This window comes from Mucor mucedo (assembly GCF_025094135.1).
Source record: "Mucor mucedo strain NRRL 3635 chromosome Unknown EV154scaffold_113, whole genome shotgun sequence".
NCBI classification, from domain to species: Eukaryota; Fungi; Mucoromycota; class Mucoromycetes; order Mucorales; family Mucoraceae; genus Mucor; species Mucor mucedo.
This window is the reverse complement of record NW_026252397.1, coordinates 86,361-107,894: the sequence shown is the minus strand read 5'-3', so window position 1 is coordinate 107,894 and position 21,534 is coordinate 86,361. Positions and strand designations below refer to the sequence as shown.

Genomic DNA, 21,534 nt, shown 5'->3' with positions numbered 1-21,534 from the left:
GGTAGCGGAAACCCGCAACATGTTGTGTAATTCCACGACATGTTGCGGAAAGACGCAACATGGTGGATAAAACACGCAACCATCGGCATATAATTTTTTATTAATATTTATTTTTATTTTTCCTTCCTTTCCTCTTTTTAAATTTTTTTCTTTTACAAGCACTGTCATTAGATCAATTGTTGAAAAGAATATAATTATAATAAAACTTGTCTACGCATTACAGAGAAAGATAAGACCAACTTACAAATCAGCTAAAGAACCAGCAGGACAATGATTAACCTTATGAGTATAGTTAATTTAAGGCAAACAAGCTTTATAAGAAGAATATAACTCTTCTTTGACCAATAAGGAGCAAATCCGTAGAAAAATGGATGATGTGCTTCTACAAAAAAGTGTTACAATCAGCTACTGTAGAAGATGTTTTAGCGTGATTCGCACTTTAAATAATTTGCTATAGATTAATAAATTTGTTCATTTAGTTTTCTCCCTTTCTTTCTCTTATAACTTTTTTTAAGGCAGCCCGGAATTCTGCTTCGTGTTGTAAGTGCTGTTATTTAAATAATAGATACCGTAGATTATACAAACTAGGTAAATATGACATATGAAATACAAATTATTATTATGTCATTACACTTTAAAGTACCAAGAATTTGTGTGTATACATTGTCATATGCTGAAGGTAATTATCATTTGAATTTCCAATACGGTTTTTTTAAAGAGTTGTATAGATTTCGAGCCGTCTTTGGACTTGAAAAGCAGGTTTAGGCTGTGAAAATTTTTCAATTAGGCTATATTTTTTTCTTTAGGCTGTAAATTTTTCTTTTAGGCTGCAATTTTTTCTTTTAGGCTGCATTTTTTTTTAGGCTGATAAAATGATTTGGTCTATATACTGCTACATCTCACGGGACTCTCTAATGTTACCTGTATCTATAGGCGGCTGTTTGGCTAGTATGGTGTTAATTGGGCCCGTTAATAGTAAGTGCAGGAAGTATTATGGAGGTAAGTGCACCTTATCAATTTGGAGATGATATGTACAAAAATTATAATAAATAAAGTAAAATACAAAATAAAAATTGAATAAAATAAAACGTTTTCATTTAAACCCTGCTTTTTTATTATATAATGTATTTCTTGATTGCACAACAGTATAAAGGTTCATCAGCATCAATAATAATATAGTTAAAGTGATGTAATAACGTACGTACTACGTTTTGAGTGAAAGGACGCTATATTATGGTAAAAGACGCATCAAGTGGAATTTAGTAGCTACTAGAAGTGGTATAAATACGCAACATGCGGAAGAAACCCGCAACACTAGGTGGTAAAAACACGCAACATGTAGCAAAAACCCGCAACATTAGGTGGTATAATTTTGGAGTTTTACCACATCCGGTGGAAAATGAACCACAATTCCGCAACATTCGGTGGTGTTGCAGCCAATAATAATGTGGCTTGTTGTTACACAGGATAGGATCTTTCCTATAAATACGCTCCCTTTTTTTCATTTCTCAATAAATATTCTTTAGTTTTGTCTTCACCTAAATTTGGGATTTATCTTGTAATTGATACTAGTAGTATTTCCTCCGCTTTTTGTTGCTGTTTGTTGTCTATTGTAAATTATACAATCACATCATCTTCTTACATAAACCCGTCGTAAACTCTTTTATCTTTGACATCTAAGAACTATATTCTCTTCTCATCTCTCACTGTATTATTATCGATTTGCATTTTATTGTCTTATCCATATATTTTATCGTCTAAGATCACTACAGAAATACTCTTAATAAATAATAAAACTAAGTTGACAACTAAAAGTCTGGTGCTCACTATCACAATTGTTATATAATAATAATTGTCCCTTTTTAAATCTAAATCCGTACTAGCGCTATATCAGTGGTATAAAATGGACGTTTTTACCACCAAATGTTGCGGGTTTTTACCACCCAGTCCGCCACTGTGATATAAGAATCACCGATACAACAAATACGAATCACCGACTTAACAAACATGAACATATAATATATATACAAGAGCAAATTAAGCATTTAATAAAGGATTATCTTATATTTGATTGAAATTATTGTCTCTTAGACATCGGATATTAGACGGTCAAATAATAAAATTCCGAGTCGGACCAAAAATGATTTTTGCACATTGAACTTTTTTCTTGCGCACCATGCTTTTTTCGCTGGCGCACCATACATTTTTTCGCTGGCGCACCATAGTTTTTTTCGCTGGCGCACCATACTTTTTTTCCCTGGCGGACTATACTTTTTCGCTGGCGCACCATACTTTTTCGCGCACCATACTTTTTCTCGCGCACCATTCTTGTTTACGGCTCTTCATTCTTTTTCTTTTAACTTTTATTTTTGAAATGAATTCAAACGATTCACAACAATCTTTGAATGAAAGCCAATTGCTCATCAATAGTCTTTTATCTGTTATCAATCCTGTAGACGAAATCAAGGACAGTTTCGAGGATGCCTTTGATAGACAAGTTTATGAACAGTCAAACACTGATGAAAAAGTGACAGTAGAGGAATACGACTGGGAATGTCTCAGTGAACCTGAGATGGAGGACATTAGCGTCAAGGCAACACGACACGTTCCATCTTTTGCTGAGACTGTGTCGGTCAATGAACGTGTTGCCAATGTAAAGGCTATTTTTGAAGCCGAGTTTCCTGTTGGAAAAGCCTTTGCTGGCAAGGAAACTGCAAGACTCGAAATACAGTCTTTCAGTAAGGCTAACAATATTCCTTTTGAGACTTTTAAAAGCGATAAGTCTTACATCAAAATGATCTGTAAGCATTTTGGTAAATATCGTGCTGCCAAAAAGGGAGAAGGTAAGATTGACACAATTGCGATATTTATTGATATAATTATTTAACGTTGTTTTTGAAACCAGATGAAAAGGATGCCGTTGATGATGATGACTTGGAAAACAGCATTCAAAGACCCAACAGGACCACCGGGAGAACAGGCTGTTCAGCCTTCATCTACATTCGTAAGGATGTAAAATTAGCTGGAGAGCCTTGGACTGTTCGATCCAGCTGTTTCGAACACAACCATCCTTTGAGCGAGGATAAGAGGGCTTATCACAGCAACCGAAAGCTCAATGCGGATGATCAAGAGTTCGCCATTTCGCTTATGCGTGGAGGTACAACTCCCAGTGAAACGTTAAAGGTAATGTTTAAAAATGAGATAAAGAGATCCTTTGAGAAATCAATAGTTAGGAAAGCTGTAATCATAATAAAAGTTATTTTGCCAATATTATTCTTTATAAGTTTAAATATGTCCCCAATTTATATCTTAAAATAACATCAATTTCCTGGTAATTAGATGCTTGAAACAAGAGGCGTAAGCAACCTGATTGTAACCGATTTAACAAACATCCAACAACAATTCTGTCGGGACAGCCACATTGACATGTGGAATTTTGTCAAGAATCTTGAATCAAGTGGCCACCAAGTTCGATTTTTGACAGATGCTGATGAGAGAATTTGCAGCGTCTTTTTCATTCACCAACATGGAATCGACGAAGCTAGAAAGCTTTCAGAATGTATAATTGTGGATGCCACCTACAAGACCAACTCACATAAGATGGTCTTGTTGAATTTCGTCGTTGCTGGTACTTTAAGATCAAAAGAAAAGCCAAAGCAGTTGACAACAGTTCCAATTGCAGGATGTTGGATGGATCGGGAGACAAGCGAGCGCTACTGCTGGGCTTTAAACTGTTTCCGTGATATTGTTTGGCCTACTGGAACAAGCACGGATAAATTGCCCAAGTGCTTTGTTACTGACAACGATGAAGCCTTGTTGGGAGCAATCAAGTCCGAGTTTCCCGAGAGTAAACAAATTCTTTGCTGGATTCATATCCAAAGAAATTTTATTCTGAGATTCAAGAAGAATCTTGCCAAGGAAAAGAGACTGGATAGTATGTTAAAACAAGTTACGTTCATTAGTCCTCATAAACTTACCAAATAAACACCTTATAGAGAACAAAATGGAGATGGAGGTCAAATCGTTTATGGCTATCATCAAGCAAATGGCTTTAAAATGCACAACAAAGGATGAATTTTTGCTTGCCAAAAATGAATACGAAACGTTCGTGTCTGCCAAGGGCAAATGTGTACAAGGTGGTGCCCAAACGATGATTAAGTATCTGCATCAGTAGGTTTTTTTGTTTTGTTTTTTTCTCTTAAAAATGCCTCTTTTTATTAACTAGATACAAATATAGTATGATGAAAAAGAAGCAATACTGGGTAGGTTATTATGTTAACAATTTAATGCATATGGGAAACAGAACTTCGAACAGAGTTGAGTCTACCCATGCAAATATCAAAAGAAGCAACAGCACCTCATCTGGTAGCATGGCAGTTGTCACTGAAAAAATAGATCTTTGGATTAAAAAGAGAGTACGTAATGTTTAAACATATTTTTATTTTGTTAACTCTAAAAAAAATTAGGAGGATTATCGAAATGTACAATCAATCAAGGAATCCATGACACAAAGAACAATTTTTTTGGAAGATGATGTAATGGATAAACTTGCTCTGATCAAATTAAATGTTTCAAGCTTTGCTTTTGAAAATATCAAGAATGAATTGATGGAAATGAAGGCTGCTGAAGAAAAGCCTGACCATGTAAGCCATGTGCGCCCTGGAGAAAGCTGTCTCTGCAAGCTCAGAAAAAACTTTCGACTTCCTTGCAGACATGTTCTTGCCGTCTCGTTTGTTGAGAATAAAGTTCCTCTGGACATTGTTCACGAACGATGGAGGATCACATATGTGAAGGGAACTGGTAAGAAATTAATATACAAACTGAATTAGACTGAAATCAAAATTAATACTTTTCATAGTCGCCACAATTACTGAAATTTCCGCTGAGATGAGCAAAAAGTCTAATGAAACATTGCCTATTGATACCAGTGCTATCCAACTTAGGTTGGAAAAGCTTCTATCATTAAGCAATGTCTTAGGTAGTCAGCAAGAATCAGCCGATCTTATCAAAGATATGGATGCTTTGATCCAAAAATATTCGGTAGACCGTCTGGAAACTGTTCTTGCCCCTTCAATTGTTGAAATACAAAAGGGCCGACCTAAAGGGACAAAAAGAAACAAGCTTGGTGTGGAACATGAAGATGAAAAAATCTCGATAGAGCAAAAAAATGCCAAAAAAATGAAGCAGGAAACAATAAAAGTAGAAAAGCAAAAAAAAACCAAAACGACCTTAAGTCTTCGCAAGCCATCAACAGCCGTGATCAAGCAGATCAAGTCAAAGTATTGGTCTATGTTATATTTTTAATTATTTTACAACAATAACTCCTATTTGTTTTTCTAGATACGAGCCTTCCACTGTCATAACTCGTGAAGCAGATTACAGTGGTCTGTTTGGATTGCTAGATAATGCATATGTCAATGATGTACTTGGGTTCGTCAACCCCCATCCTGATGGTAATTGTGGATACCGTGCTGTAAGCCTCGCTGTTTTTGACAATGAAATCGCTTGGATCCAAGTGAAAAAAATGATGTTAGCTACCTTTACAAAGTATGCTAACACTCTTTACAACACATATGGGCTAAACGAAGCGTATACCTCAAAAAAATTGCAATCAACAAGAGCTCCCTGTCTTGATGACTTAAGTCTTTGGTTTGACTGTTACGGATGCCCACAAATTGTTGCTGACACTTTCAAAAGACCAGTAATTTTACATGCTACAACACCAAAAGTCGATAAGTATGAAATCACGTGGAGAGATAATGATGGAAACATCATTTACACCAAAGATTCTATCACTTTTGTACCACTTCTTGGTCTGGATTTGGAAACAATGAATGATCCTATTCAACTTTTGTTTGCCAACAGTCACTTTTACATGATTTTACCTCAAATCGATAACAAAACGAAGAAAGCTTGCAAAGTCAAAAAATGGCCAACATTAAACTTTTCACACCAAAAAGTATTCGACGCGCACCGAGACATTTGTGTCAACGACGTGTCTCACTACTTTCAAAACAACTAGACAGGATAATTTTATAATTTGCTTCCCCAATCCTTAACATTCTTCCAAACTTTATATTTTATCTCATAATAATCAAAACCCAAAAACAAAATAAAATTTAGACTAAAAGCATGAGCTCACACTCAAAACCACATTGATTCTCTTCATCACAAAGTATGGTGCGCCAGCGAAAAAAAATATATTCCGCCAGCGAAAAAAAAAGTATGGTGCGCCAGCGAAAAATTATGGTGCGCCAGCGAAAAACTATGGTGCGCCAGCGAAAAAAACTATGGTGCGCCAGCGAAAAAATGTATGGTGCGCCAGCGAAAAAAGCATGGTGCGCAAGAAAAAGTCCAATGTGCAAAAATCATTTTTGGTCCGACCCGGACTTTTATTATTTGACCGGACAGAAAAAAATGGTGCGCGAGATTTTTTTTTCAAGCAAAAAGTATGGTGCGCGTATAATTAGCCAAATTTATTTACAGAAAAAAAAAAAAAAAAAAAAAATGACACAATCAATTCTTACGGTCCCCGCAAGGCATTTTAGACATTTTACAATCATCATCGTATAACAAGAGACCACGGCCTTTATTTTTTTTTGGAAGCGAGTCGACTGGGATAATTACAAGCGAATGACTGGGAAACAGAGCCATGTCTACTCCATCCACGAAGTACAAATAACGGTGTCTTGAAACATCGAGTTGACGATGCAGAGAAATGTTTTTTATTTTCCAAGATCACCAAGAAACTAATCATTCATAAACATATGTTTACCAGTCCCTCATTCTTTGGTTAGAAAGTTCCAGGACACGAATATCTATTTACACACAAGCATCAAAATGCCCGCGAATTTTCTTATAAAGACTTGTATCGTACGGACAAAATATAAGCAAATCTGCATACGAGGGGACTAAAGCTTTGACAAAAAAAAAAGGGGGAGGGGGAGATCCAGATACACGCGAGTAGCTAACAAATATGGAAATTTAAAAAATGTAGCGGCAACAACTGGAACCGACGACGTGTATTTGAGGGCACAATTAAACGAAAGTGTAGGGTTTGCTCAAAACCAATTTAGAGAAAGTAAAGTTGAAGAACAGGATATATGCCGATCTAAATGATAATCAAGAGGATAGCATAGCCGACTGTGATATTCCAGAATAAAATTGGGAGGGTGTTGTGGGACGCACATGTTACTACTTCCCTCCAATATTTCACTCTGAATAACAATTTCTACACTGAGGTCGATTTTACACCGGGAATGATGATTTAGGTGAACAGTGTAGTACCAACAATAGCAATATAGAATTACAACAGATGGCGAGATTTAGTATATACGTACGTCCGTATTAAGTGTGTACTGGAAGTAAATATATGGAAGGGTAATGGGGTAACATCTTGACGGATCCTTAACTGTAGGAGCAAATACATCTGCATCTCCATGGAATGATATAAGATTCCAGTACCTCTGTGGAAGAACAAGTAACAGAAAAAAATAGTAGCCATGCTACCATCTCATCCTTATTACGGACTACAAATGTTGATGAAATTAAGAAAATGACGAGGATGCGGAAGATAGGATGAAATACGTGACATACCAATGATTTGGAATCCCCCCCTCGCGTTTACAAGATGTATTATCCTATGTCATACACAGTATGACGACTATGCTATAAAAACTAACAAAAATATCGACGAGGTTAAAGCAAATGTAAATAACTGTGACACATTGGGGGGTAGCATATCAGGTAATTTCCCCTTGTAGTCTTAAATTATTTTACAACATCTCCCATCAAAACACAGGTTATCCTTCACAACCATAGTCTTAAATTTTAGCTTTCTTCATCTATATAACTTTTTCGAATGAATTTACTCTTTTTGATTGATTGGTATCAAATTCAAGCATACAAACGCACCTTTTTACCTATTGTATACATGATAATTTTATAATTGAAACTACAAGTTTAAATCGTTGCAATTGGTTAAAGAACATTTTTTTTTTTTGAGATAATCAATCGAATTTTTTTGCCATGCAATTTTTTACATATCAACACGGGATTGAGGAGTCCGAAGAGCTTTCCGACTGTATTGATTTTACTTGCAAGACTAACCAATACAAAATCCTCTTATAGCTGGCATGTTGAGATCCAAAGAAAATCCCATACAATCGACATCATATTTTTTTCTTGTAAGATGCTAAATGAATCGTAAAACAGGTGAAAGAAATTGTAAGGTTTTGTTAATTGATACCAGATGCTGCAAATAGCTAGTTTTTATTTAATTAATCAGAAAAGCGTTGTATTTCCGGAAGAAAAGCACGACAGAAAATATTACTATATTCTTATCCCCCTGACATAAAAATGAATGATCATCGCTACTTTGGAAAAGTATGCGTGAGCACGGAAAATAGTAACATCTGATAAAATATGAAAGAAACAAAATGTGTGGAAAATGAACAATACGAATTATAAATGATGAACGGCCCATATTTGTTACATATAAAATAATTCACATACATGTGTCTTTTGTTTTACAGAATATGCCCTAAATACGATATGTCAATGACTCTTGATCTTCTCAACAACACCGATTCGTATTCCACCCTCCTTTTTTAGTATGTATAGCTTATTATAGAGTGTTGCTTTTGACGATGTAAAAATAAAAAGATATTGAATTAACTCAATTCATTAGCACACAACATAGTTGTAAGCTGTGATTTGTAAGATCGCTCGCTTATAAATTGACCATGTATATTGCCAACAGCGTAATTTTTAAATACGGATAAAAGTTCATCTGTCTGTATAAGAGATAACAATAATTTAGATACAACAAAACATGTTTGAGCATTGACATTTCTTTTTAAAAAAAACTTTGAAAGGGGATGAACACATTTAAACAATCAAGAAGAGACACTATATATATGTTGAGGGGTGGTGTTACGAATAGCAGAAAAAACAAATCCAGTTGCTAATCAACAAAAGCTCATGGACACAGAGTAGAGCGGCATTGGCTTTCGTAAAGCACGATATAATTGACCAGTCAAAGAATCAGGATAGTCCGAAGGTGCCAAAAATTAGGGGAACGAATCGAAGATTAAGGTTTGATCTTGGTTAACGGTTATGCAGCCGTTGAAATCGTGTTGCTGAATTTGGAAAAGATGGTCCGTAACGCTGTTACACCACTTTTTGTAAGTTTTGTAAGTACCTGATTTTTTAAAATTACAGAAATTTTAGAATTATTCTCATTCCATGGATTATATGGGACAAGAATATAGCAAAGATTTTGGGATATACGTTCATTATGTCATTTAAGTAAATGTCAGTGGACACTTTGACAAGCGCCTCATTATGTTTTGTTTGTTTTAATATTCGGGTATCTCCCGAAAATGCTAAGCCAGAAAAAGCTATTTTCGCATCGCTCGCTTACAAAACAAAATACTTTTTCTTTTTTTCTTTTTTCTTCCGGACTCTTTAATATAGCTTCGGATATGAATTATTATGATTACTCTCAGCATAAATACTGCCTTGTTTTTGGTAAATATTAGCATCCGACACTAGTCAATCTACATACTTAGATAAAGTAGGTTTCGATAGGACGCGGTTATTCTACAAATCGTTTGTTAACGACGTGAAAAGAACAGACGATTCTCAATCGAGTTGGTATGTGCAAATTTGATTCTAGATTCGCTTTAAAGTTGTTGATAAAAAAGACGTCCTCAACCAAATAGCGGAATGCGTAGAGCCTCAATAGTTTACAATATCAAGCAAGAATACATAACATGCAAAGGGGATCAAGCTGAGACATTTTGGGAGTCAAATAGAAATCACGATGGACATTGTTATGTTCACAACGTTTTTATGGAACTTCACGATACTTCTCTAAAATACAATGAGAACCCTCAAAGCTATGATTTACATGTCAAAATGGTGAAAATGGCGGCGAAAAGCTATCTAGAAGAAATAGCGCGAGAATGCCAATTTCAATCCAAAAAAAATCTCGAAATCCGAAAATTCGATTATCACTATGCAATGATTCTCCCGACAAGCTGGGATTTTCCCTTGAATTCAAACTACTGTGTAAAAGAGGATATGTTTCGACCCCTTTTTGTAGAAGCCAACATGATTACTACAAGTGATGACCATAATAGGCTACTGTTTTTCACAATGCTTGATTCTAATTTTCGATATCTCCAGTTTTTGATTAGTGGTAATAAATCTCATTCTCTACCTTTGATATCGGATGGTAAACAATACATTATGTGCACGCTGGATTTTTTAAATCATAAGCAGCATATTGATTTGGACCTATTTTCAGCACATAAACCTTTTCCTGCAACTGTCAACAATAACTTCAGCTTGGGATTGTTAATGTCAAGGTCCTTAAGTATCCCTCTCAGTACTCAATCTCCAGATTTAGACATAGACACTTGTCTGCGAGACCGAGGTTTAGTTGTAAGTGATATATGTATAATTAAATTGACAGGGATGTATAGAGGCATGTTAAAGGTATAGAATGATTATTTTATATCAAACAGACTTTTTGACTATATTCTTTTTAGAAAATGCTGAATCCTGGCTATTCATTTTGCAAAAAAGAATTATTTCCGTATAATCCGTTCAAAACTACTGAGAAAGATTTACGTAAATACAATTTGAATGAAGAGGAAATAAGAATTATACAATCAATCACCATAGAAGATGTCCTCAAGTACAAACTCAAATTTTTTGAAGACGCTTTTAAGCCGCATATGGAACAAATGATTGACAAAGCAAATAAGATTCCAAAACCAACAATGATAATTGCACATGTTTCTGGAGATGATACTATTGAATGTCGCTTAGTTCATTGTCTATTTTCGGAATATTTAAGAACAAAGGCAAATGAATTAGGACTTTACGATATTATGCCCTATGACAAGGTGATAGAATCTGATTTATATTTGGAAACTCCGTTAACTGTCTTTGGAGGTGTACTCCAAATTAAAGAGCAAATACAAACATCAAATAAACATAACCCTCCAACAATAATACCTGGAAATCAAAAGTTGGAACGCTTTAAAAATATTGAAGATGCTGGCTGTATGATAAACATAGGTAAAATATAAGCACATTCATAAGTGATAATCACAATTGTTTAAACTGACATGAACTGACGTTTTTTTTTTATTTTTTTTTTTTTTTTTTATTATTAAACGCAGACTTTACTCTTAAGACTGTGGAGTTCTCAATTGAATATGTTGGAAGTGATTGCCGTTTAAGGAGTAAAGCCGAAAACTTTAAATGGCAAGTATACTGATAACACAATAGTTCGATTACAAAATGTCTTAATACGTGACATAGCGACCTGAAACCTATCGAGAGTTTCTTTGTAAATTCAGAGATTTATCGACGACCGTTGCTCTTAGTGCATTCAAAGTAATAATATATATTGATAAGACATTATCATTGAATGAATTCACAATGTTTTCCTCTTTTAATTGAATAGGATATTAGCATTTATCAAATCACGGCAGCAACTTATCAAAAAGATTATAAACAATCAAGGAGATAATCTGTATCAACTATTTTCGTCCGAAACTATATTAGACGAATGCTTTTCAAGACCTAACACTTCCAAGCCCCCAAAAGCTACTCAAGACCATCTTGAATCTACTGCAGATCCATTCTACATCCACTCCTTTTTGATACTGTACCTTATATATCTCAACAAACTGATAACTTTGGAAGTGAACAGAAGATTCGGTGGCAAGTGTAGAAACAAAAATATGGGATATGTTCTGACCGTTCAAAAGAAGTTACTGGGCACCTTATACGGATCAAAAAAGAATCTGAAAGGCCTTTTATTTACAAGTGGTTTCCTTTCCCAGGAGAATGAATGTAGAAAAGTGCGTATATTTGTCCGAGGTGAAGGGTGTCAGCCTGGCATTGAAAATTATCTACAGGATTTGAATTTCAACATCAAGTCTTACTTTGTCACTGCTCAGGTTCACGAAAGCCACATTCAGGTATCTCTACATCAGGTTGTTGGAACATCATCAATTGGAGAACATGCAGCTACTATTATTCTTAAAGATAAATTGATAAATATGGATGATGTAAATGACGTTCTAGATAAGAAAATCTGGCTCCATACCTTACCTATATGTCCAATTAACTACTGCTGTGTGCATGTGGATGAAGAAACTCGGGATTTTCATGATTATTGTTCGCTTCAAAATTATACTTATAACCGTCCGAATATAAGGCAACTAGTGCTGCGTATGGTAAGAGCACAATATCGTTTTCATTTTAATATATGTAACTTAATTACTTTTATTGACAGTTAAAGGCAAACGAAGCAAGTATAGATTTTGACACTTATGAAACGCTGAATATCGGTTACAAATGCTGTTGTAGTATCGATATTTGCCTTAGAGACATAATTGAGTTCGGCTTAAAACCAGTTATCGAAGGCATTGCAACAGTCGTAACAGCCTCGTTATCTAATACGAAATTGTTTGGAAATTTCACAGTTAATTTTTTGTTTGTAATGGGAAATGTATTTAACTTGCGACATGATTCAGCCATATACAAAACTTACGCTCTGCTTCTACATGATGCGATTAATCAAGGTATTGAATCAAAAGGCAGGGACACAACAGGAATTGTCTTGGAAGAATCATTTTTTCGAACATCGCAGACAAAAAGCTGGGAAAACCCGTTCATGAGTGACAGTTTCTATGAAGGCAATGTAAAGCAAGTGTCGAAATATACGTATGGAATACAGATTAAGCAACTGCAGGTGGCGGGGGTCGCTCTCCCCTTTTTAGAGTGGGAGCGTTCTGATGACAGTGATAAGACCATCAAGGCCTTCAAAGATGATATGTTTGTTATTATCCAAAAGGGACAACCCATACCGAAAGATGGTTTTGTAATAAACCTTACTTTGTGTTCTGGCTATAAACCAATTCATTCGCTGGTTGAAGACTCGGTGGCAAACAGATCGAACACTATAGACTTGGGTATTTAATTTTGTATAAGAGATAAAAAATATACCTGATAATAACGCTCTTTTTAGATTTTTTAAAAATAGCAGATACAAAGAACGCTCCATCGGAAGGAAGTTTTTGCATTGGACCATGTTTTTACGACAAAATGTTTACGCTGAGTCTCTTACCGGAAAAATATGTTGCTAGCCGTCACATCATCATTCAAATCAAGAATATCAATCATGATTTTTCTATCCGTTTCTCAGCTAAAATGACGGGTGATAACTTTGATCATAAAATGGAGCATCAATGTACGTTTTTAGAACAACCCTTGACACTCGCGTATATCTAGTGTTCGCAGGGCAGCTCTTTAAGCATGTTTATTTAAATCAAAAGTTCTTTTTGGGCTTAATAAATAAATGAAAATCAAAGATCTTAATAAACGACAAGGGCTGTGTTTTGTTGTTTGTACATAATTTTGTGTTTATTAAATTTACAAGATCAAAATGGGGTAAAAGAAAATAACGCATGTGTGGATATTTTTTTTTAAGCCTTCTTGATACCATATTGAGCCTTATACTCCTTCATCAACTTGAGTTCATTTTCATAAGTACCCTTTTCCTCCATAAATTCCATGATATGATCCATTGAAATGATGGCACGAATCTCAATCTTGTGCTTTTCTTCAATAGCTTGAATGGCACTCTTGCCAGAACCATCGGGAGCAATCTCTGCACGATCAACGGCAACGAGGACACCTGAAAGTTGAGCATGATTGTCCTTGATAATCTCGATAGATTCATTGATGGCAGTACCAGCTGTAATCACATCATCGATAATCACAATTTTTCCATTCAAGGGAGTACCGACAATACTACCACCTTCACCGTGATCCTTCTTTTCCTTACGGTTAAAGGCAAAAGGTGCATCCTTGTCGTAATCGTTGGCGAGAGACAAAGCCGTGGCACAGACAAGAGGGACACCCTTATAGGCGGGACCAAAGAGAACATCGTACTCAAAGCCAGCATCTTGAAGAGCAGCAGCATAAAAAGTACCGATAGCACCCAAAGTCTTACCACTGTTGAACAAACCAGCATTGATGAAATAAGGTGAAGTACGACCAGATTTGAGGTGGAAAGATCCAAACTTTAATACTTCATTCTTGAGTGCAAATTCGATAAATTCACGTTGATAGGCCTTCATTTTTTATTTGTAGTTGAAAAAAGTGAAAAAGAAAAAAGAGCATGAACGGTATTCTTTAGTCGCTTTATAGTTAGTTGGGGCGGGGAAGTTTTTTAAAAAAAAGTAGATTTCATTATCAAATCTCCGCGAAATACGTGTGACTCTTTGAGACTGTTTAAAACTTGATCTTTAATTCATCATGAAGCGACGAGAAAAGTTAAGCTTTTAAGTTAAGGGATCTAGAGCAGTGACATTAGTTTAGCGTTTTTATGTTCACATTTAATCACCCAAACGTATTTTATCATGCCTTATCCAATATCAACCTAGTTGGCTTTGTGGACTTTTTATTCATCTTGGATCAATAGGCAATATACCTGCGAACACAAGCTGAATCTACATACCAGTTGCTGAAAATCAGTAAAGGACCTTGATGTTGATGTTGATCTTTTTTTTTTTTTTGTACTTCAACGCTGAACGTTGTACACAGTTTCATGATATTTTTTGTGCGACAAAAAAAAAAACGATTGGTGCGCCTGCCAAATGAATCCTGTGCCAAAATAATGAAGCGAAAAACGGATCAGAAAGACTCTTCTTATTGGTCATTTAATCATAAATACTAGGATATTTTCTTTAAAAGCTCACTACAATGTTATTCGTCTTGTACTTTAAGTCACTGGTTGATTCTTGTTAGAAGGAGATCAGATCTACCCTTACATTCTGGTATGACCGTTGGAGTTATCATGGAAACACAAAGTATTCTGGCCTTTTTAAAACGGCCAATACATTTGACTTTTTGTGCCTCGATGATAACAGATAAAAAAGAGACAAATTGTAAGCCGAGCCCATCCACCGAGAAAAAATATAGAAATAATTGTGTGGCAATGGTCAAATTAATAATTCACGGAGTCACAACAGTTTAACTATAAAGCCGGTAAGTTTCTATGATATGATGGGAACTTTATATAACTCTCTCTCTCTCTCTCTTTGTGACGATGAAAATAAAAAAATAAAAGACCTCACTATTATCATCATGTTATGAACCTGCTACCCAAAGAAGAAAAAAAGTAAATGATGAAAAAAAAAAAGATTTGTAGTTTAACTGTATAATTAAAAAGATCATCAATTTATTTCATAAAAAGAATGAGAGTTATTGTCTCACTGGATAAAAAGGAAGATATCTCTTTTTTTTTTTGTGTGCTTTGATCTTGATATTTTGCAAACAGACGGCATAATTCGCAAGGTTGCAAAGAACCTTCTTTCTAGAACATCATGGAATGCTTTAGCCTCTGCCTCTCTCCCTACCATAAACATGTTTGCCATAAAATAAATGTAGGCATGTCGAATGAGGACATTACGTATGGTTCCAAAAGCAACCCCATCCACATACGTATCGGCACCGTCAACAATACGTAATGTGGGAACCGGGAACACGAAACGAAAGTAATTACGACATGTGTCCACGGTCGAACGGCGGAGGGTCACTCTTGGTTGATTTGCACTGTTTATGGTAGCCTTGTTGAAGATGCTGGACGTGTTTTCAAAATCATGCAAAACTACACGATCAACCTCCATATAGTTTTTGGACGTTTTGAGTACTGCCCAAATGTCACTGACATAATACTCCACCACTCGTGTTGCCAAATTCTCGTCCAGAGCTTCGGCATTGAGGAACATGTCAACACGTTCCAGAAGCTCGTTTGTCATGTTTTGGTAGTATTCAGTTTCATATCGCAGACCAGCAACCACATCAGCGTAAATTTCGTCGTAGCACAGGCCATCTACATCGCTATGGTTTCGTTTAATCAACGCAAGGTTGGCCCGAACCACCTGTTCATCTGTGGATTGGCGACAATCCCGGAGATTATCTATTCAATGATAATTGTTTAGGTTTTTTTTTTTTAAAAAAAAAAACGTCTTTTTTAATCCTAAACTTACTTGTAATGTTTTTGACTACATCTCTGGGAATGATAATTTCAGGAAATTCAGTTTTAAGGAAAACTTTTCCAAGTATTTGATGTTAGTCTTTTTTTTTTTATTTTTTTTTATGCATGAATGTATAACATTATCTTACCGTTAGAAGAAGACATGATGATTGATTGTTAATAGAAAAAAAAGATTTTGTAAAGAGGAAAAATAAAAATGATGGGGATGTGTGGGTATTTATATCATTGTGGACAAGTTTAATAGCTATTTTTATTCAACAATGAATACGGATATCAAGCAGTCCAGGTGTTGAACAAGGAGTCCAAATATTAACTGGATATACAATGAAATCAGATGAATTCGTGTAACGGGTCTAGACATAGTGTATTTTATACCGATTGATTTTTTTATTTAATTTTTTTTTTGTACTCCATACGATTATTAAAGGTGCTTTAAAGAAAAAGAAAAACTACAAGTAAAGAGGAATAACGACAAGGTTACATTTATTCCTATATACATTTGGATGTTAAGGCAAGGTAAAGGTCGATTGAATTGTCTTTTGCCTGTTTTTGGTTGTTTGACAGGTCTTCCAAGGCAGCAACCCTTTTGAATTACCAGAACAGTTATCGACCTCACTCACACACACCGTATTCTTTTTCTTTTTTTCCAGTAATAATTATTGAGCGGCTTTGACGTGGAAGAGGCAATGAAAGAGAAGTAGGTTTTTGTCGGTAACGATGTACTGGTCAGTTGAAGGTAAATTGAGGAAATGGTGGGCTGTTTGTACTAACCCAAAAAATGTTACTCTATTGGACGTGTTGGCTGATGTAAAGCATATTGAGGTGACACAGCTATCTTTATTGAGAAATATAATTGACTTTAAATATTTGCGCTACAAGGCATACACAGTTTAAAAATGAATGTTACTGTTATTGACATCTCATCATGGCCTCTCTGTACGGGATCATTACATCCAAGTATTATCTGGATGATACTACCCACGATCGTCATAAGCATGTCTGTTATTTCTGTCTGAAGTTATGTGTATATAAAGACCCCTTTTTCTTGTTTAATAAAGCCTTAGTTAATTTTTACAAGTTTGGTTTTTATTTTATACGCAAAAAGATTGAAGTTCGGTTTTTCGGAGTCGAAGAGCTGAAATATCAACGTATCTTCTTGGCCGTGAGTTGACAGGAGATTTGCAAACAGAGAAGTTTCTTCTTTTGTATGAACCGCTGTAATAGCATACAAGGTGCCTTGACAGATAGAAAGGAACTTGTAACGGAATTGCTTTGTTGAGTATCCAGCCTCAAACAGTTTAGCTACGGGTAAAGAAGAAAGTTCCATGATACGATTTAATGTAGTTCGAAGTCTGGGTTGCTGGGTTGTAGCTGGTGTGATCCCAATTTCGTTGGCCAGATTACGTGGAATTTCAACAACACCATATGTTTTCCTTGTTTGGTCGAAGTTTAGGTAGCATCCATATCGTTCGCACATGTAATCTTGGACCGTTGCATGACCAACATCATTTCTTAAAACATTAATAGCTAGAACAGGCCAAGGACTGTAATGTCCTTGATGTTTTTTGCCATACCTGTTCAAGGATCCCACCTAAAAAATTGTTTGGATATCTAATTAGACCACAAGATACTTTTTTGTTTTAAATGATATATCAACATGCAACTTACATTTATGTTGTGATACAATCTATAGTCTGCCAAAATGGAATCTGTTAATCTTACAGAGGCATTGTAGGAAGCAAACCTGCGAACAATATTCATGTGACAAGCCCCTTCCACCGAGCTAGTTCCCCGCGAACACTTATATCTCATCAAGTTGTTCTTGTCAGGTCCCTTTTCTGTATACAGCGGGGGACCATCTACAACATCTGATACATGTCCTTGTTGTACGGTGCTAAGAACATGCAAAGACATTTCGACAGCTGCTTCATTAAAAAGTTTATGGCCGGAATTTTCACACCTCAGAGGACCGTAACTATCAAAAAGAAATTTGAGGGCCGAGTGTAATATATTAGGCGGGGGCACAAATCTCCTAACGCGTTCAAAAATCCACGCTGAATTAATCATCATCCTTATATTCCAATCCGTTCCAATGCTGGACAAATATGTTTCTACTAACGCTTTATCATCTTGATTACAGACATATAGTATGTCCCGAAAGCGTCTCATAAATTCTTTATGCATGCCACGCGATTTGTTGAGTTTAATCATATCCATTAGGTGAAAACCATCCTTTAAGACCCGATGTTTGGTTGATGAGATAATTAGATTCTTGAATGTTGAACTTGGCTCTATTGGCAGATGCTAACTCTACATAGTTTTTTATGGAGAGCAAAGGGGTAACATGGCATGTGATAAGATCGAATAGTTCGTTCTTCATTATAACATCATTGTTGGTGTTAGCAACGTATTTTGCATATTCAGTGTTTTTGAAGGCTTGAACTTTTCTTTCCGTTCCTTCGGTGGTTTTCACTCTTTGTTGGTTGCTAGATCTAAAACCTACTGCAAAGCACTGGTTTCTTGCGTCTTCAACAACAATTGTGAAGCCAATGTATGCTTTTGCTAGAACAAAGAACACGCAATTCCTTTTCATAGACAAGAATTTTTGAACAAGTTTGGCTCTGAAATTTTTCCTTTCCTCCAAAGTAATATGCTGTAAGTTGCTTGCATATGTCAGGACATGTGTAATATGATCCGACTTATGAATTCCTTTCCCAACCACAAATTGTGTCAGTCTGTGGATGTTTAAGGAGCTAATTACGCCCTTGAGTCTAAATGGCTTTACGCGAGGAAACGCTGCGTGTTCCATAATTCTCCTACTGCTTGTAACAATTGATTGCTGATTTTATCGATGTAAAGAAGAAGCTCTTTTGAAAGGTAAAGCTTATTCCTGGCCCCTATGGCCCCCAAAGAAACTCCGCGGAATGTACAGGAAATAACGAAGCGCCACATCATGCTGATCATGGATCAATAACCAAAAATCTTAGTATTATGCGTAACTAGCAACACTTGGGTGTACTAGTAATTATAGATGCATTTCTGAAAAGACATGTTTTTTTCACTATTGTCAAAATACACTTCTTCTTTAATTTACTACAATGTTTGCTATTAGTCTCTGCTGCTTAAAGAGATCATTTTATGGCCATCCATGGTGGAAGTCTAGTTTCCAAAATAGTTAAGACTTGTTAATCGATTGATTGCCGCATCCTGACATAAACCAGTTTTTTTTTATAATAAAAGTAAAGCCACATCACACTATAACAACTTGTTTTAATTATACTAACAAGGATCAAACTTGAAAAACATCAAATACAAAAAGGGTAGCTGTAATTACGCACAAGCCAAGGGGGTATAAGCATACAGAGTCGTTCTAGAATAGAATTGATTTGAATTTTTGTTCAAGCTATGTGGCTAAGATACGCCTTTATTAAAAAAAGGGGAAGGGGACTTATCCCCTTGGCTTTGTTGTTAACACTGTCATTTTTTTTCTTGCAATTATGACACTAACTGATCGGATTTTTTTGACTCCTCTGTTAATATACATGACACTTTGCTACGAAAATGAAAATAATTCGTGAAAACACATGAATACAAGAATAAAAGAAACTTTTTGTCTGATTGGGTAGAATATTTGATATACAATTGTTATGCAATAGTATTTATTTATAGACAGTCATTATAAAAAGGCACATAATGAAAGAGGGGTTATCAGTAATCAAAATTTCTGTTTGCCCTCATATGATTGTGCTATTTTCAAGTGAAAGTATCCCTCACTGTTTTATATTTACAAAAATGGAGAATGAGGCCTTGATAAGACAAATTTATATCACAATAACTGCGAAAGTTAAATTTTGGGGTGCATAAATGTGAAAGGTATTCATAGTAGGGATGAATGGAATATAGAGTACTTTAATGAAAAATTATGAAAATAATAATTAATTATAATGAAAAACTGTGAATATGATGGACAATAATATTAAAAAGATTCGGATGCGATGGGTGGTCCAACATTTGATGTCATAGTAGAAAAGAAACTGTGCAATAAAAAAAAAAAAAAAAATTATGTGTCTATTTATTGCTCTGTAAGATTGTACGGCTGCTACGAAATTTCATGTAAACGGCTCCTTAATATTTACTAAATGATGATAAGACCCCATTTAATACAGTTAGAAGGTTTTGGTTGTGAGAAAAAGATAAAGATCGGTTTTATATTTGTCATTAGATGAAAGACAAGAAGTCTGAGTGAGGATGGGATGAGAAGGGAGAGGAGAAAGGGTATGCACATTCGTTTTCTCTTCACAATTGTGTCTATAATTAAAATAAAATATTATTAGGATTGTTGATCTTTGGGTGGACGAGGTAAATAGAGTCCATAAGCATGGATGTAATCGATCACTGGATTTGGAAGCAGGTATTTGATCGACATGCCTCTTTTCACAAAAAGTCTAAATTATCATCAGTTTGTACTCTCTTTCTCTTTTATAATTGTTCTCTTATACCTGATTTTTGTTGAACTAATATCATTGTGAATCAATTGTTTAATGACAGTAACGTTCATCTATACGAAAAAAGTTCATTAATATCTTTGGATCTGAACATATACACTGGTAACTTACTCTGTGCTGGTACAGAATATCGTGTGATAACAAGAATCCATACACATCTGTCCCTGTTCTTTCTATGATAACACATCCATAATGACCTACGATATGATGTAACTTTTATCTGTTTAGTGCACGCGCAATATATATATACATAATTTTGGATGAAGTTTCACTTACATCGTTGGGAGCCCATACACCGGGATGACCAAAAGATGCAATCAAGTCACCACCTGCCAACAGCATAATTCTAATTTTACGCTTTTGACCGTCTTTTGTCAAGATGCCACCACCAACATTGTTGAGTTCGTGGTCAAAGTGGTCGAGGACGATGGCAGTACGTTGATAGGTTGTTTGACGTGGTTCCCAAGAATCGACCATTAGCCAGTCTGAAGTTGTCTCTACGGCTAACTGACACATTTTGACACGGTCCTCTGCTTTTGCTAACCCTTCCTTCATGTAATGGTCCGAGACGGGAGAATAGTAGCCTGTAAGTAGTTCGAATTCGTTGCGTTCTTTAAAGTGATCTTGGGCCATTTCTAAAAAGAGAATGAAAGAGTGAGTGGTTATCCTTTAACCATAAATAATGTTTCCATACCAAACATCCTTAAATGAAGATAGGTGACTGGAGAAAATGAGCCACATGCTACCAATACGAGAGGAATCTTGCTATCGTCTAATATATAAAGATGAGACAGAGTCTCCAGTAAAGTAAATAATAAACAAGTATACCTTTCATGACAGTAGGTAAAAAATGCCTAGGAAACTCATAGGGTGTGTCAAAAGAGAGTGGTGATAAGTCATAAGGTGTAGTTATCCTTGTAATACTTGACATCTTTGTTT

The 21,534-nt window shown here is 35.5% G+C and overlaps 5 protein-coding genes across 5 annotated transcripts; 1 reads left to right on the top strand and 4 right to left on the bottom strand.

Moving 5' to 3' along the window:
• Positions 1–1,259: 1,259 nt before the first annotated feature.
• EV154DRAFT_485368 (uncharacterized protein) lies at positions 1,260–2,015 on the bottom strand (the record flags this gene model as incomplete). The annotated part of the gene is made up of 2 exons (XM_051598749.1): positions 1,260–1,479; positions 1,918–2,015. 2 exons carry the CDS (start codon positions 2,013–2,015, stop codon positions 1,260–1,262), a joined length of 318 nt encoding a protein of 105 aa, XP_051453603.1.
• Positions 2,016–9,436: 7,421 nt separating this feature from the next.
• Positions 9,437–13,492, top strand: EV154DRAFT_522106 (uncharacterized protein). Its single transcript, XM_051602961.1, has 9 exons — positions 9,437–9,531; positions 9,582–9,657; positions 9,726–10,503; positions 10,557–11,091; positions 11,196–11,280; positions 11,338–11,412; positions 11,483–12,260; positions 12,320–12,998; positions 13,055–13,492. The coding sequence occupies exons 1-9, from the start codon at positions 9,486–9,488 to the stop codon at positions 13,315–13,317; spliced, it is 3,315 nt and encodes a 1,104-aa protein (XP_051453602.1). The 5' UTR covers positions 9,437–9,485; the 3' UTR covers positions 13,318–13,492.
• Positions 13,493–13,511: 19 nt separating this feature from the next.
• Positions 13,512–16,238, bottom strand: EV154DRAFT_574587 (phosphoribosyltransferase-like protein; the record flags this gene model as incomplete). The annotated part of the gene is made up of 4 exons (XM_051606431.1): positions 16,219–16,238; positions 16,083–16,145; positions 15,450–16,012; positions 13,512–14,162 (listed from the first exon to the last, which is right to left on the bottom strand). Exons 1-4 carry the CDS (start codon positions 16,232–16,234, stop codon positions 13,512–13,514), a joined length of 1,293 nt encoding a protein of 430 aa, XP_051453601.1. The 5' UTR covers positions 16,235–16,238.
• Positions 16,239–18,566: 2,328 nt separating this feature from the next.
• EV154DRAFT_403484 (uncharacterized protein) lies at positions 18,567–18,860 on the bottom strand (the record flags this gene model as incomplete). The annotated part of the gene is made up of 1 exon (XM_051595323.1): positions 18,567–18,860. A coding segment is annotated over one exon (294 nt), but the record flags the coding sequence as incomplete, so codon positions are not given.
• A 1,217-nt stretch (positions 18,861–20,077) lies between these two features.
• Positions 20,078–21,526, bottom strand: EV154DRAFT_574581 (uncharacterized protein; the record flags this gene model as incomplete). The annotated part of the gene is made up of 6 exons (XM_051606430.1): positions 20,078–20,535; positions 20,590–20,648; positions 20,707–20,808; positions 20,872–21,230; positions 21,290–21,367; positions 21,424–21,526. 6 exons carry the CDS (start codon positions 21,524–21,526, stop codon positions 20,421–20,423), a joined length of 816 nt encoding a protein of 271 aa, XP_051453599.1. The 3' UTR covers positions 20,078–20,420.
• Between the last annotated feature and the right edge of the window lie 8 nt (positions 21,527–21,534).